Source organism: Giraffa tippelskirchi, chromosome 3 (assembly GCF_054371585.1).
Source record: "Giraffa tippelskirchi isolate mGirTip1 chromosome 3, T2T-mGirTip1v1.2.pri, whole genome shotgun sequence".
NCBI lineage: Eukaryota > Metazoa > Chordata > Mammalia > Artiodactyla > Giraffidae > Giraffa > Giraffa tippelskirchi.
Genome location: NC_137277.1, coordinates 161,958,003 through 161,974,310, shown reverse-complemented (window position 1 = coordinate 161,974,310; position 16,308 = coordinate 161,958,003). Strand labels below are relative to the sequence as shown.

General features: G+C 47.0%; 1 protein-coding gene across 1 annotated transcript in view; it reads left to right on the top strand.

The window, feature by feature from the left end:
* The window catches only part of MARCHF4 (membrane associated ring-CH-type finger 4), a 162,841-nt gene extending 149,578 nt beyond the window's left edge, over window positions 1-13,263 (top strand). The window contains exon 10 of the mRNA XM_081578231.1: window positions 11,424-13,263. Coding sequence (XP_081434357.1) covers window positions 11,424-11,791 — 368 coding nt within the window. The 3' untranslated portion in view covers window positions 11,792-13,263. The remainder of the gene's footprint in view (window positions 1-11,423) is intronic.
* Window positions 13,264-16,308: the final 3,045 nt, after the last annotated feature.

The window sequence follows — 16,308 nt, the reverse complement described above, 5'->3', positions numbered from 1 at the left end:
TGTCCACCTGAAACTATCACTGTGTTGTTCATTGGCTATGCCCCAATACAAAATAAAAAGTTTAATTAAAAAAGAAGGGTTTCTAAAGGAAGGAATCCTATCCTTGAGCTAGTTTTGAAAGATATGTCAAAATTTGTCTAGAACAGCAGAGAAGAACTTTCCAGGCAGAGCATGGTAGAGGCAGAGACGTGAGAGAACAAGGTGTGCTTAGAAAGCATTGAGTAGCTTTGTATGGCTCGGTGCAAAGAGCCAGGACAGGGAGGTAGGTCATGGGGATGGGGAGGTTGGCAAGAAGCAAATCTCACAGCAGATGAATCATGCTTGAAGCAGCTCAGACATCCCTGTTGGTGATGGGAAGCATTTTAAAGATTTTATACAGAGAAGTATGATCAGACGTGTGTTTTAAAGAGAGAGCTCTAGCAGCTGTCGGGAGGGTGGATCACGGAGCTGGACAGGCTAGACGTTGGGAGAAGCCAGCTGGAAAATGCTTATAATAGAGTGAGGAAGAAGTAAAGAGATGCAGAACAGCGATGGAGGGGAAGAAGTGTGTGGGGTGACCTTGAGAAGCACATAGGATGTGGACTTGATAGGGAGGTCTGAACTCCTTCAGCCTGGTGGGAACCCCAGGACGCTGGCTTCAGTGGGGACCAGGCATCATTCTTTGAGCATGAGAATGGGGCGGGAAGTGGGTAAAACAAAGAGGAACTAAAGGGTACGTCTTCAGCAAAGGCAGCACAAAAAGAAAAGACCACCCTAAATCTAAAATCCAGGCAGAGAGGCAAGAGGAAGTTTCTAAGTCATGAGTTGGCAGTAGAAGAGATGCCAGACACACGGAAGACATTAGGGGCTGCAAAGAGGAGAATGAAGGGTCAGGAAGTTGTCTCTTTGTTGGGCTAGAAAGAGGGAAAAGCTTTTTTTTTTTTTTACTGCACAGGTGGTCCCCTCCTGTGATATAGAAGAAGACATTGAGGGCACTAAACCATTTCTGACAACTCCTGGTAACTGATGGGAAGATGAGATGGTAAGGAAAGCAGGCATTTGAAGACAGATTTGGAAGGCAACAGTAAGAGATGTTTGAAGCTGTGGATTTTGAATAGATAACTTAGGAGGACTGTTCAGGGAGTAGATGACTAAGGACAGAGACCTAGAGAACATTAAACACTTAAAGGGATGGAAGGAGACAGAAGATAAGAAAATAGCAGGAGGGACTGAGCCACAAACCTCAGAGTTTGGGTCTCCGGAATGGTAGGAGTGGTGCTACATAATGGTCTGGGGCTGCATGTTGCCCACTTTCTTACTAAATGGGACCCAAAGTGGTTTGCATAACCTGTCTGCTTTTGTTTTCTCCTTTGTGAGATGGGATAATAATACCGTCTTCAGAGAGTTGTCGAGAGGACTGAATAAGATGGCATCTGTAAAGAGCAGGCATTATGCATATCAGTGACCAGGTCAGGGTAGATTCCCCTCATGGTAGGCACTTGATAAAGGTTTGCCAAAATGGTTAAAGGTTTGCCACAGCCTGGAGTCCTCCAATAATTGAGAATCTGCCGTTATTTGGAGCAGTGCCTCTTCTGGAAGGTCTTGGCTCCCTCACCCGCGTCCCCTGAATGAGAAGATTGGATTACATCGAACGCCCCCGTTCCACCTGTCCCCTCTTCCGTCATCTCTAATGACACTGTCTTCCCCGGCGGAGAAGCTGACAGAGCCTCCCAGGAAACAAATGGGACGTTCTCTGCTCCAGTGGGTCAAGTTATTAGGATTTAACAAGAGCAAATTAATTAAGGTCCCTGGCACCAAAAACATTTTTTTTTCACTCCACAGACCCAAGAGATTGGCCACCAAGAAGTCAACTCTGCAAAAATGAGGCCCACGTCCTCCTCATGTTTGTTTTTCTCTTGTGAGTGGAAGCGGGTCACGGGAAGGAAAGTGAGGGAGGTTCTGAAATTGCTCCAAATCTTTAAAACAGTGGGCTAGGGTAATGGATGGAATTATAGAAAAGATTTCTCTTTTGTTGTTGCTTTTAAAACTTCTCTGTGTGCAGTCCAGTGAGTAATTTTCCTCTGGTTTAGAGGTACCTGGTTCTTGCCTTCTGAGATGAAGAAGTTCAAATCCCAGTTTACAGCAAGCACGCAGAGGGTGGGAACAGCAGGGCTGTGGAAACATTGTTTTTCAAACTTAATTCTATTCACATTAACATAAAAAGCACATATATGCCACAAAGATTCCTTCCTTTCCTCCTTCCTTCTGGGTAGGAAGGACCCCACCTGTCCAGCCTCTGTGCTTAATTGCTCAGTCATCTCTGACTCTTTGCCTCCCCATGGACTGTATCCCACCAGGCTTCTCTGTCCATAGGGATTCTTCAGGCAAGAATACTGGAGTGGGTGGCATTCCCTTATCCAAGGGATCTTCCCAACCCAGGGATTGAACCCAAGTCTCTAACATTGCAGGCGGATTCCTTACTAGCTGAGCTACCAGAGAAGCCCAAGAATACTGGAGTGGGTAGCCTATCCCTTCTCCAGGGGATCTTCCCAACCCAGGAATCAAACTGGGGTCTCTTGCATTTCAGGTGGATTCTTTACCAGCTGAGCTACCAGGGAAGCCTCGTTCAACCTCTTAATTCCCTGAAAATATGGAAGTGGCAGGCTGGTGCAGCAGAAGAGACTAGAAGACCTAGATCTGATGACCAGATTAGCTACCAGCTACCTTTGTGACCCGGGACAAGTTTCTTCCTCTCTCTACAACTCAGCTGACTCATCTATAAAATGAGAGGGTTGAACCTGATAACCTACAAGGTTCTTTTAGATCTGGCAATCCAGGATTTTGGAATCACTTCCACTGTGAGAGGTCATGATGACTCTCAGAGGTTGGCAGTTGTACCTTGGGGATTCCCATATTGTTGAGCTAGGCCAAACAACCAATAGAATCCACCACATACATGGGCCAGACGATGCACAGACCATAATCCGTTACCTCTACGTGGTTTATCAAGCTGTCTGGATTAACTTTAAAAAAAAAAAAGCTTTTTGCTTTGTATTGGGGTATCGCCAATTAACAAACAATGTTGTGACGGTTTCAAGTGAACAGCAAAGAGACTCAGCCATACATACACATATATCCATTCTCCCTCAAGAGAGTCCCAGGTGGCTCAGCAGTAAAGAATCTGCCTGCCAATGCAGGAGACAACACAGGAGACTCGGTTTCCATCCCTGGGTCGGGAAGATCCCCTGGAGGAGGGAATGGCTACCACTCCAGTATTCTTTCCTGGAGAATTCCATGGACAGAGGGGCCTGGTGGGTTACAGTGCATGGAGTCACAAAGAGTCAGACGTGAATGAGCAACTGAGCATTCTCCCCCAAACTCCCCTCCCATTCAGACTGCTACATGACCCTGAGCAGAGTTCCATGCGCTACACAGAAGGTGCTCGTTGGCTCGGATTAACTCTTAACGTGCATCTCTTCACCTTCTTCCTTGAGCACCTCCCTTTCACCCCACCCCCACTTCCTGTGCCTGCTCCCGTCTCTCCACACCTGAGCTGCTGCATGTGCAGAGGAGGAAGACGAGGATTTGGAAGCAGACACACCAAGCAAGCACTGTCCCCGTCAAAAGGAGACCCCGTGGGAGGCAATTCAGTTATTCCAGTTGTGCTGACAGGGCTCAAAATATTTTAGGAACGCCTCTTAAGATCTGCCTTCAGTGCCTGCAGCACAGTTTTTGGAGCACATTCAGAAGTGGCAAGTCTGTTCGTTGATGATGGGTTTTGACTAGAAATAGTTGCAGTCTGGTAAATAACGTGGATGCTCAAGCCAGTGAATATATTTTGGGAACCATATGAAATGTGCCATAGAGCCACAACTGCCATTCTCTGTGGTCCCTAACATGCCCCAAAGGTATTGTAACTCCAGCAAATAGAAAAGTAAGCTTCCAAATTCAGTGTTTCAACCCAATAGTAGTTCCTGTGAGTTGTGGATGGTTGGGGTAGGGTGAGGGTTTCTCCTCCACACAGTGATTCAGGGACCCAAGACCCTTCCATCTTGTGGCTCCACAGTTCTCTAGGCTTTTGAATCTTTTATCTCTGGCTGATAGAAAATACAAGAGAGCATGGATAAGGCAAACATACGCACACACACTTTTCCCTTCTGTACCCATTTCTGAAATCATGACTTGACTCATGCTCACATTCAGTGCCAGGCACCTGGCTCCACCTGAGTGCAAAGGGCTCTCTGAGCTCAGCTTCCTGTTTTGTAAAGTGGAGATAACATCACCTTCTTCACTGGGTTTGTGTGATAAGTTGACCCTATTTGCAAAGCCCTTTTAATGATAGGACCTAGTAAGCATTCAATAAATACTGACTCTCATCACCATCACCATCATCACCTGACCTCCACCATCGCCACCCAGAGTGGTGGAGATATGTGGTCCTTTTAGTATTTGTTCAGAGAGAAGAGTGCTAAGCCTCCCAAAAACTCATGAAAGAAGTCTACAGTCTCTTAGGGCATAGCTTAATGGACCTCTCAGTTATACCAGTGCAAGGATATTTGGGACATGTGAAGAATCAGCTGGTTTACAGAGCTCCTTTCAGGTCTAGCATGTTATTCATCTATAAACAATGACTCAGACCAAGGGTTGGGAAGGACAGTTAGGAGACAGAAGAACAGGTGCTTGTGGCTGGGAATGGGGTTGGCAATAAAGGAGTAGGAGGATGAGGGAGGAGATAAGAGTGGACTTTTTCTGTTCTGCAATTTCCCCAAAACAATCAAAATCATGTGGTATCGAGTGTAAATGTGTGTCTGACACAGTGCAGGCATCAGCACACAGGATTCATCACCTGATTCAGTCTCATAACAACCCTATTAGGAAGAGGTTAGCAGCCCCACTTCCTGATGAGAAAACTGGGGCTCAGAAAGAGGAATTAACTTAGCTCAAGAGACAAGGCTAATAAGTGGCAGGTACTCTTAATGTTCAATGCATGTTCATCCACGAGTTGACTCTAAATTGTGGGAACCAAAAACCTTTGGGTCTAGGAGAGGAAGTATCCATTTCTTTAGGTGCCTTAGCTTTCTGTGTCTGTCACATCTGGAAATTGATTGTTTTTAAAATTACTTTTGGTTCTTTGTTTGATCATAATTCAAAGGCTTCCGTGATGCAGCATGCCAGCATAAGAACCATGTTCTAGGCAGTGCTGCTCAAGGGTGGTCCACATTTAAAACATCAGCATCACCTGAGGGTAGTGCCCAGGAATCTGTCTTCATAAACTCCCTGATTTGGGAGCTTCCCAGGTGGTGCAGTGGTGAATAATCTGCCTGCCAATGTAAGAGACGCAGTTTCGATCCCTGGGTCAGGGAGATCCCCTGTAGAAGAAAAGGGCAACCCACTCCACCATTCTTGACTGGGAAATCGCATGGATAGAGGAGCCTGGCGAGCTACAGTTCATGGGGTTTCAAACAGTCAGACATGACTGAGCATGCACACACCACATCATTGTAAAGTTGTCTGCAACCTTTATGCCACTTAAACTAGGATACTAGCAGGAGAAGAGGTGAGGGTGGCAAGTGGGATCAGTGTCACTGAAGGGGCCAGAGCTCTTCTCTACGTATTTCTCAGCTGGCCTTAGCCTGTTAATTCTGTACGTCATGGGAACCCAATTTTTTGGGGTTGCTCGCAGAAGTGAGCAGAAGTGCTTGCTCACAGAAGTGCTCACAGAAGCACACAGTCGGTACTCAGGAAATAATACTAAGCAGAATTAAGTTGTATCTAACTGCTGTGGACATAGCGAGAACCAAGGGCCAAATTCATCACATGAAGATTGGGATTCTAGGTCAGGGAGAACTTCCTGATAGCACTGTGAATTAGGGCAAGGGAACCACACAGGCAGGACCCCCTACTCACATGGCCACTTCCCATCCCATCCTTGTGGGCTGAGCAAAGGCCCATTTCACCTGGAGGCTGGGGGAGAGATATGGCAACAAACAAAGGGTTCTGATGTCCTACAGAGCCTACAAGAAGAGGATCCCTGAAAGATGGAGAGACGTTAGAAAGACGAAGGCAGCAATTCTTCTAGAGTTGTATCTATGGATAACAGCCCAGAGTTGGGCACCTTGTTAGGTGGTTACTAGACAAATCAACGGAGAAGGCAATGGCACCCCACTCCGGCACTCTTGCTTGGAGAAACCCATGGACTGAGGAGCCTGGTAGGCTGCCGTCCATGGGGTCGCTATGAGTCAAACACGACTGAGCGATTTCACTTTCACTTTTCACTTTCATGCATTGGAGAAGGAAGTGGCAACCCACTCCAGTGTTCTTGCCTGGAGAATCCCAGGGACGGCAGAGCCTGTGGGGCTATCGTCTATGGGGTCGCACAGAGTCGGACACGACTGAAGCGACTTAGCAGCAGCAGCAGCAGCAGCAGACAAATTAAATGAAAAACCCCAGAAAGGGACTCAGTCAAAACACATTTGCAGAGATATGAATGGACCTGTCATACAGAGTGAAGTAAGTCAGAAAGAGAAAAATATCGTATATTAACGTATGTATGTGGAATCTAGAAAAATGTTACAGAGGATCTCATTTGCAAAGCAGAAATAGACACACAGACATAGAGAACAAGCATATGGATACCAAGGTGGGAAGGGGGTGGGATGAATTGGGAGACTGAGATTGACATATACACACTACTGATACTATGTATAAAATAGATAACTAATGAGAACCTCCTGTATAGCACAGGGAACTCACCTCAGTGCTCTGTGGTGACCTAAATGGGAAGGAAATCTGAAAAGGACGAGATAAATGTAAACATGCTCCTGATTCCCTTTGCTGTACTGCAGAAACTAACCCAACACTGTAGAGCAACTGTACTCCAACAGGATAAAAAAAGAACAAATGTATTCCCCCCTACAGATTTCAGAGGCCTGCTAAGCACCTTTATTTTGGACTTCTAGCCTTCAGAACTATGAGACAATAAATTTCTGTTTTGTTAAAGAAAGAAAAACCAGACATATTGAGTTTCTGATACTGCCATGCATTAGAATTTTCCCTTTTGTTTTTCTACTACTTCTCTGCCTCCATTCACCAATAGCCTTCTTCCCTCCTATTCTAATTTTAGTCTCTCTTTCCCTCCATCATATCCCCATTCATTCTTCCCCATCTCTTCAGCTTTGCCCACTTCACCTGTCCCTATCAGATGAGCCCCACCCACTTTCCCTCATTAAAAACAAACAAACAAAAAAAATTTGCTGTTCAGGGAATCAATAAGTAATTTGTCGAGCAGGAAGCAGAGAGAGAGAGAGAGCGCTAGGGAGTGGATGTGAATGAGGTAGTTTGTGCTTTTCCAACTATTGCCAAATAAGCATTATCTACAAAAACAGGTGCAACTTCCTTCCCTTCAGCCACCTATCCATTAAAATGGTTTAATTACTTCCTGAACACCAGACAGTTAGATAATTAGGAGGTAGCATTCAGACCCAAAATTTAAGCCACCCTCTTCAATCAGGGTAAAACTGTCTGATCAAGAAGCTAATTAAGAATCAAGGAGAGCGATACTTGTTGGAAAGAGTGAGTTTGGGGCTTTTAAAAAAAAATCCCGATTTCCTCTCCCAGAGGCCCCTATGTCCTCTGTCATCACCAAGGCTTCATGAAGCTCTCAATACCATATCAGCTGCCCAAGCCTCAACCATATCTGACCCCTGTCTTTGAGGAGCTTACAGTCTAGGGGAAAGAGCACAGCGGTGTTCAAACAAGACTTGTGGAATGGAATGAACACATGAACACTGCACTGCCAAGGGTACAGAAGCATGTATTCACAAGGTTGAAAGAAGTGATGAGAGTTAGCATGCTGGGAGAGGGTGGAAAACTGGGCAGAGAGGAAGTCTCCTTGTCTAGAACCAGGCAGCAGATCAAGGGATCCGCTGGTGGTCCCCCCAAAATTTATGAACCCCCTAAAATCATACGGACAGTCCATGTGTCTGGTGTTTTCTCCCTCAGGAATTTGGTCCTAGCTTTCATCACATCCTCAAAGGGGTACATGATCCAAAGGATTAGAAACAACTGGGCTACTGGGTAACTATCTCCTTTTATGAATGTTTGAAGACCTGCTGCATGAAGTACATTTTCAGCAGCTATTGGAGTCCTTCCTAGAGGAAAGTGTAGCAGTGGGTGGCTGTCTTGTCTTCTAGAATCACAGCGTGTTAGAGGTTGAAGAGGCTTTGAGATGTTCCCATCCAGTCCCTTTGCTTGACATGGAGTTGCTGGAGTGACTCACTGCTGTTTACTCCTATGAGTCAGCTCTTCCCTGCAGGGGCTAGACCAGTTGTGTCTTGATTTGTAGTTGTTCAGTCACTCAGTTGTGTCCAACTCTTTGCGACCCTGTGGATTGGAGCATGCCAGACTTCCCTGTCCTTCCCTATCTCCAGGAGTTTGCTCACACTCATGTCCATTGAGTCAGTGATGCCATCCAACCATCTCATCCTCTACCACCTCCTTCTCCTCCTGCCCCTAATCTTTCCCAGCATCAGGGTCTTTTCCAATGAGTCAGCTCTTCTCATCAGGTGGCCAAAGTATTGGCACCCCTCAATTTAGAGCACTGCAACTGAATCCCACTATGCCTTCTTCCCAGTCATCTCGCTCACCGTGGTCTGGCCTCCTTGACCACTTTCACCCTATTTACAAACATCCCTTTCCTGTTTTGCTCATCCCCATCTTCCCAGCCCTTCCACATGCCCTCTCCTCCAAGTGTTCCCTTCATCATCCTTTAATTTTGTAATATAGCTGTCTCCTGAGGACATTGTTTCTTGCATGGCTGTCTCAAGCAGTGGCTGCTGGGTCTCTCCTATACTGTATCCTGGGGGTCCAGAGGTGGGGCGATGTCCTCCTTGCTCCCTGTTACCACCTCCAGACTGCCTCTTCCTTCATCTTTCAGAAGCTCCAACCCCTGTGAAGCAAATGTCATCAGATACCAGAGTCCTTTCCCCTTCTTGATGCTGCTGGCGGCTGTGATTCACTCACTCCTCACGTCTCCCTGCACCTGGCTCCCACACTCCCTCCCACCTGTCCTGTCCTTGGCATCTCTGGAGATCAGTGGTTCTCAAAAGAGTTGTTACCAATCCCTGGAGGTATTTTGAAAATGTATGAGGTTTTTGGTTTGTTTTCTAAAGTGTTTGTGCCCCAGCATTTATATTGAAATTTGTGCTATCTTGTTATAAATGACTTGCCCTTTGTTTTTCTTCACATAGTCTGTTAGGGCATTATATTAATGTAAAAAAGGAACCATAGTAGCTTAGCTATCTTATGTAAGTTTCATTTCAGAACAGAAAAGGGGATATTAAAATATAATTTTATAGGGACTTCCTTGGTGGTCCAGTAGTTAAGAATTTGCCTTCCAATGCAGGAGATATGGGTTTGATCCGTGGCCAGGAAACAAAAATCCCATGTGCTGAGGGGTAACTAAGCCCTCAAGCTACAACTGGAGAAGCCTGTGCTCCACAACAGGAGAAAACCCCGAGTGCTGCAACTAGAGAAAGCCTGCACACTGCAATGAAGGGCCTACATGCTGCAACAAAGACTCAGCACCCCATATTTTATATATATAGAAGCTATATAAATATATATATATGTATATTTGTTATACAAGGAGGGCATTTGGTCTGAAAGCACTGAGGATGGCTGATGCAGTTAATCTACCCAACTCCTTGGCTTCCTCATTATTCCTTATCTTATTCCATCAGATCTTGTCCTCCAGGTCACCTCAGCCCTGCTCAAGTGGTCACTTGATAGAGGTCATCATCACCAAGAACCACCTCCCTTCAAAATCTGAACACCTCACTCTCTGATCATCACCCCCTATCCTTATAGTTCACCGACTTGCAATTCTCCAAATTCATAGAGACCTCTTGACATCGACCTTATCACTTTCCACTTGTCAATTTTCATGTTCCTTATCCCTTGCATGTTCTTACTTCTATCCTTCCTGGTCTAGATGCCCTGGGCCAACCATTCCCTGTGGTAACCATTCCCTTTGCGGACTCCATAATTATGTCCTACTTTCTTTCCTGTCCTACTTGCTGGGAAAACAGACTCTGTTGCCAAAACCTGTGTGGTTTTTCTCCATATATGTCAGAGCCTGTAATAGTCTTACTGGTTTGTTTTCGTATCTACTGTGTTTCTATCTGCTAGAATGCCAGCTCTCTGAGGGCAGGACTCTGCCTGCCCTGCTCACTGTTATCCTAGCGCTTAGTAGTTAATAGGCACACAATTCGTGTTTAGTTTCCTGGTTGCCTCATGCAGCTCTTTTCTGACTCTACACTGCCCTTGGCCAGAGTTCTCTCTCTCAGCTATGTGTGTATTTCAGTTGTTGTTGTTTAGCCTCTAAGTCATGTTAAGACTCTTGCAACCCCATGGACTATGGCTCACGAGGCTCCTCTGTCTATGGAATTCTCCAGGCAAGAATACTGGAGTGGGTTGCCATTCCCTTCTCCAGGGGATCTTCCTGGCACAGGTATTGAACCCGGATGTCCTGCATTTGCAGGTGGGTTTTTTTACTGCTGAGCCACCAGGGAAGCCTGTGTATTTCAGTAGCATTGGGCTATTTGTTAAATAGCCAAAAGTGAGCCAGTGGAATTTTGGACGTTCAGCAGGTATGGAATTACTACAGGGTTTCTTGTATGGTACCTTTGAAGGCACAGGATTCGTTGAACATCTGCTAAGTGCTGGGTGCCACAGACACATGACTGCAGGAGGGAAAGCTATTTATATTAATACTATGCCTCAATGGACGATGAAATTTGGACTTTGTCAGGCCGAGAAGTAGGAGAGGTGGGGCCAAGGACTATGTGTATGTGCCCAGCTGTGTCATGCACGCGATGTGGCCGCCTTCCACCTGCTTCCAAAGACTAGTGAGCCTAAAAATGTAGGGATGGTTACCATGCAGCCCACAGCTGAGAGGCAGGTTTGAAAAGAACAAGTCAAACCAATATAAATCCAGCTCACCCAAGACCTCTATGCTTAGTCGCTCAGGTGTCCGACTCTTTGCGACGTCATGGACTATATAGCCCACCAGGCTCCTCTGTCCATGGGGATTCTCCAGGCAAGAATAGTAGAGTGGGTTGCCATGCCCTCCTCCAGGGGATTTTCCCAAACCAGGGATCGAACCCAGGTCCCCCACATTGAGGGCATTTTCTTTATACCGTCTGAGCCACCAGGGGAGCTCAAGAATACTGGAGGGGGTAGCCTATCCCTTCTCCAGGGGAACTTCCTGACTCAGAAATTGAACCAGGGTCTCCTGCATTGCAGAGGGATTCTTTACCAGCTGAGCTACCTGGGAAGTCCCCCAACACCTCTGTTCACTTACAAACAGAGCGAGGCCGGTTCCTCCCGGCAGTGACTTGCTGTCTCTTACCCATCTCTGTTTGTCTCTTCTCCCTGCTGCCCAGGCCTCATCATCCACGAGGGACCCTCTGTGTACCGCATCTTCAAAAGGTGGCAGGCTGTCAACCAGCAGTGGAAAGTGCTGAACTATGACAAGGCGAAAGACCTGGAGGAGCAAAAGACAGGAGGCAGGACCAACCCCCGGACCTCCTCGTCCACCCAGGCCAACGCCCCCTCCTCAGGAGAGGAGGCTGCGGGCACCCCTGCCCCCGAGGAAGGCCCTGCCCGGGCGGCCGGCCACCCCTCAGGCCCCCTGTCCGATCACCACTGTGCTTACACCATCCTGCACATCTTGAGTCACTTGCGACCTCATGAACAGCGGACCCCGCAGGGCGGCAGCCGAGAGCTGGTCATGAGGGTCACGACGGTGTGAGCCGAGAGACCTGCAAGGGAGCCGTGACCACGCACGCGCAAGAGAGCAAGAAGAGGATGCGCCGGGAAGGGCTCGTCCCAACACGATGCCGCCGCCGTCTGGGGAGCAGGTGTGGAGAGGCACCCAGGGGCCAGAGGGCGGGCAGAGGGCGATGGGCCTTGAAGGCCCTGGGGCAGGGTCGGAGCTGGAGGGAGGCTGGTGCTGTGAGCGGGTGATTTTCAGCGAGTCGATTCCATTCTCCAACAAGAGGGAGGAAAACCAAGACAAACTCAACAACGAAGTGCAATACAGACTGAGTCTGACAAAACACAACGCACCCACCTGTGCCCCACCCCCCGCGCCGAGCAAAACACCCGGGCAAAGTGCAAAGTGGCGGCTGGGGGAGGGGGGGAGAAGCTTTGTGTCTGGTGGTGGTGCCCACAGGCACACATGTGGGAACAAAAGCACTTGTGGCCTGCCCTGTTTTACCCCTGAGCTTGCTTTGGTTTCCTCTTGGGCTGTGTTCCAGGGGCTGTTGAGGGGGGTGGGAGAGGGATGGGTGTGGGCTGGCAGGGAGGAGATACATGGTGTTTGTGAACCCCTGGGCTCCCCTGGGTGGGCAGGATTCCTGACTCGAGGGCCTGGGGTGGGGACGATGGCGCAAGGAGGGTGATGCTGGCCTGAGTGGCCAGAGGGAGGGGGGGTTCTTGCTCCCTCCAAACCTTCCAAACTGGAACTCCCGATTTCAGATGGGCTCAAAGAGGGCTTAGGTTTGGATTTGGGTGTCTTTTTGTGCCCTTGTTACTTTATTTTATGGTGATTTGGCTCAAAGATGTTTACAGGAAATACGCACACACACGCACATACACACACAACTAAAGTACAGATTTCCCATGGGTATGTCAAGCACAGTCCTGCTGCTGTGGCTTCAGCCTTCAAGCTGTCAATCCAGGAATGATTTTCCCGACCACGCAACCCCACCCATGGCTGGGACACACTCTGAGTCACTGCCCCTCCTGGTTTGGCACATGCTGAGACCCCAGGGCCCCCCACAGCAAGGCACATCCTGCCCAGGGTCTCCCAGGAGGGCTGCTGCAGTGAACAGAAGGAAGCTGGCCAGATGTGTCCCCAAGGAGTGGAGCGGAGACCCATCTCAGTATTCCTTGCTGTCGGGGCCCATCCCCAGGGGCAGTTTGGCTAGTCCCTCAGTGCTACATGCTCCCTGGTCCCTCCCGGGCAGCAAGGAGGGCCCATGGGCCCTTGCAGGGAGCACTGTCCTTTGAGCCCGCCTGCTGGTTCTGGGACCCTGGCAGGGAAGGCCACAGGGTGGTCACCTGCAGTTTCTCCTTGTCATTGCACAATGGCCGCGTCATCCGTGGGTATTAAAGGGACACTGTCAAGTACTTTTTTAAACTAGTTTTTAGGGTTTTTTAAAACTCTCTGTTGTTTGTATTATTCTCTTAAAGCTTGAAAATAAAATTTCTTTCCCTACCACTAGTGTCCTTCTCCATCTGTGAGTTTTTCCTTTCTCTGTCCTGTCCCCCTCTATGGTGCTTTCCCTCTCCCTTGTGTCTGCTTCACCCCTAGAATCTTCTCCCCCACAATGAATTGTTTCTCCTCTGTGGGTACAAATGGGATGGGGCAGGTGTGTGTGTGTGTGTGAACCTATGGGAAGTGTTGGGACTCCTGGCCTCTTCTTGGCTTCCTAGCAGGTAAATTCCTTCAAGTCACAAAGAGGACCAACTCCCCAGCTTTCCCCAGGTTTCTGCCTATGACTCCTGGAAGCAGAGATAGTTAGTGCTGGGAGGAGATTTGGAGTTTTCACTCTATCAGGTCATTTGAGTGAAGCTGAGAGAATTACAGGTGAGGGTCGTGTTAAGACCTCCTTCTCTTGATAGTTTTCCTTTTTAAAAAAAAAACAAAAACTTTTTATTGTGGTAAAAGTCACATAATATAAAGCATACTGTTTTAACCATATTGAACTGTACTAAGTACTAAGCACTTACTACTAAGTACTTAGTACTAGCAGTAAGTACATTCACATTGTTGTGCAATTCTCACTGTCATCCATCTCCCGAATTTTCCACCTTCCTAAACTCAAACACCCCATTCTCCCTCTGCACCCTTCCCCACCCCCAACCCCTGGGATCTACCAGTGCATTTTCCGACTCTGTGAATTTGACTCTTCTCAGTACCTCATATAAGTGGAATCACACAGTTTTCTTATCGTTTTCCTTTGAACATCAGAAAACGGCTCCCAGGGCAGGACCCCAAGAGAAGGCTCAGACATATCACTAGGCCTCAGGCAAGACCTTCCTTCCCTCTAACTTGATCTGGTCCTTCTCCCTAGGGGACTGGGGCAGTCAGTTAGGAAATGTCATCAGTGGGATGCACACAGATTTAGGAAGTTTCCTCCTCTGATGAAGCTCACAGTCCAGAGGGTTAGAAAAGACATATAACTAATGAGACACCAAAGGACACATACAAAGAAGACATGCAAGTGAAAACCAACAAAGCCATACAAGTAATTTATGTAAAGTGAAGGTGTCTGGTTTTTCATGTGCTCTAGGAATGGGACATTCAGTCTAATTAAATATTTGTAAAAAAATATAGATGTGTCCAGACATGCATGATCTAATTCAAAAAAGTATCAGAAGACAGCAAAGTATGCACATCATCAAAACTATAGCAGCCATTATGTTATCTTTCTTTGGAGATTCACTTATTTGTGGGGCACCTCAGAATCTTGTGCTCATGCAGGCTCATCAGTCTGGATAAGCTGTTTGGAAGAAGAGGTGTTTAATGAGAAGTTCTAATAGGATGCTTAGTTTGTTGGATCTTGATGATATAAGCACCAAGAGATCAAAAACCACACCTGTCATGTTTACCATTATATATCCAGGATCTACAGACTTACGGCAGTACCTGACATACAGTAGGTGCTCAATAAATGCTTTTTAAAAAAGTATTTATTTATTTATTTATTTGGCTGCACCAGGTCTTAGTTTTGGCACTCAGGATCTTCGATCTTCGTTACATGAAGATTCTTTAATTCCAGCATGCAAACGGTTAGTACCACATATGGGATTTAGTTCCCTGACATGGAATGGAACCCAAGCCCCCTGCATTGGGAGCTCAGAGTCTTAGCCACTGGACCACCAGAGAAGTCCATCAATGAATGTTTTTGAGTGAATAAGACACTACTGGACTGGAGGACCTTCCAAAAAACAGGAGAAATGCCTCCACTTCTTTCAATCTAACTCTGGCTCTCAAGGTCAATCATAGAATAGACAAGGACAATGCTTGACCGCTCTACCCAAGGGGATGGTAAATTCCCTGTGCCTTGGGGAATGGAGCTTTTGGGAACAAAAATGCATGAACTGGGTTTTTGTATTTTACATGCATTGCGGGATCAACGTAGAAGTGCACCCTGCCAATGTGAGACCACTGTCCTTTTCCAAATGTGCAAATCATTCTTCACACCACAAGCAAAGGCCTGTATTTCCTGTAATTTGTCCCATACAGAGCAGTGAGAAGTAGTCAGAGAATTCACCTGCACATCACCTCCAAGTATGGTCTTGTGTGTGGGACCAGATGAGCTAACATCTAGAGCTCATGCTGTGTGCCAGTCTCCAACTGACTCTTTGCGATCCCATGGACTGCAGCCCACCAATCTCCTCCATCCATGGCATTCTCCAGGCAAGAATACTGGAGTGGGTTGCCATTTCCTTCTCTAGAGGATCTTCCCAACCCAGGGATCAAACCCAGGTCTCGTGCATTGCAGGCAGATTCTTCACCAACTGAGCCACCAGGGAAGCTCTTACATGTATCAACTCAATTAGTATTCCAACATCCGATGAAGCAGGTATCATTATCATCTTCATTTTACAGCTGTGGGCACTGAGGCAAAGAGGTTTAAGTCACTAGCTGGTCATACCAGCCAGGACTCCATCCCAGATGATCTGGCTTTGATTGTAAAGAATCCACTCCTGCAGGACAAGTGGCACCAAGTTAAGGGAAATCTGGGTCAGGACACTGAAGGGAGGTCATCATGGTAGAGATCTATTGAAAAATTTTGGAGGTTGGAAAAATTGAGACTTACCAAATTTCTGTCCCCTACCAACAAAATTGAGCAGATTTTTGATATTGTGCAGATAATACACCTGTTGAATGAAAGCAGGTGTAGTAGAAAGTTGGCTCTATCTGGATACTGGGGAATTGTGAAAGGACAAAAGATGCAATTCAACCATATTCTATGAACAAAGGGCCAGGTTCCATCAGGGATCACTGAAGCCTTTCTGAGGGTGAAAAAAAAAAAATTATCCTGTCTGGGGACAAGACTTTTGGCCCTGGTTCCAAGTGAGTGGTGTAGAGTAGTGGTTGGGAGGGGGTCTAATAATAGCCTCAAATTTAGGAGGACCCCACAATTCTGAGGCCTTGTCCCTGTCTACCAGGAGAATCAAGTCTGTAATCATCTTAGAGCACAGAACCATGAAACTCAATAGAATTTTTAAGTCTCTATGAGATAATATACTGCA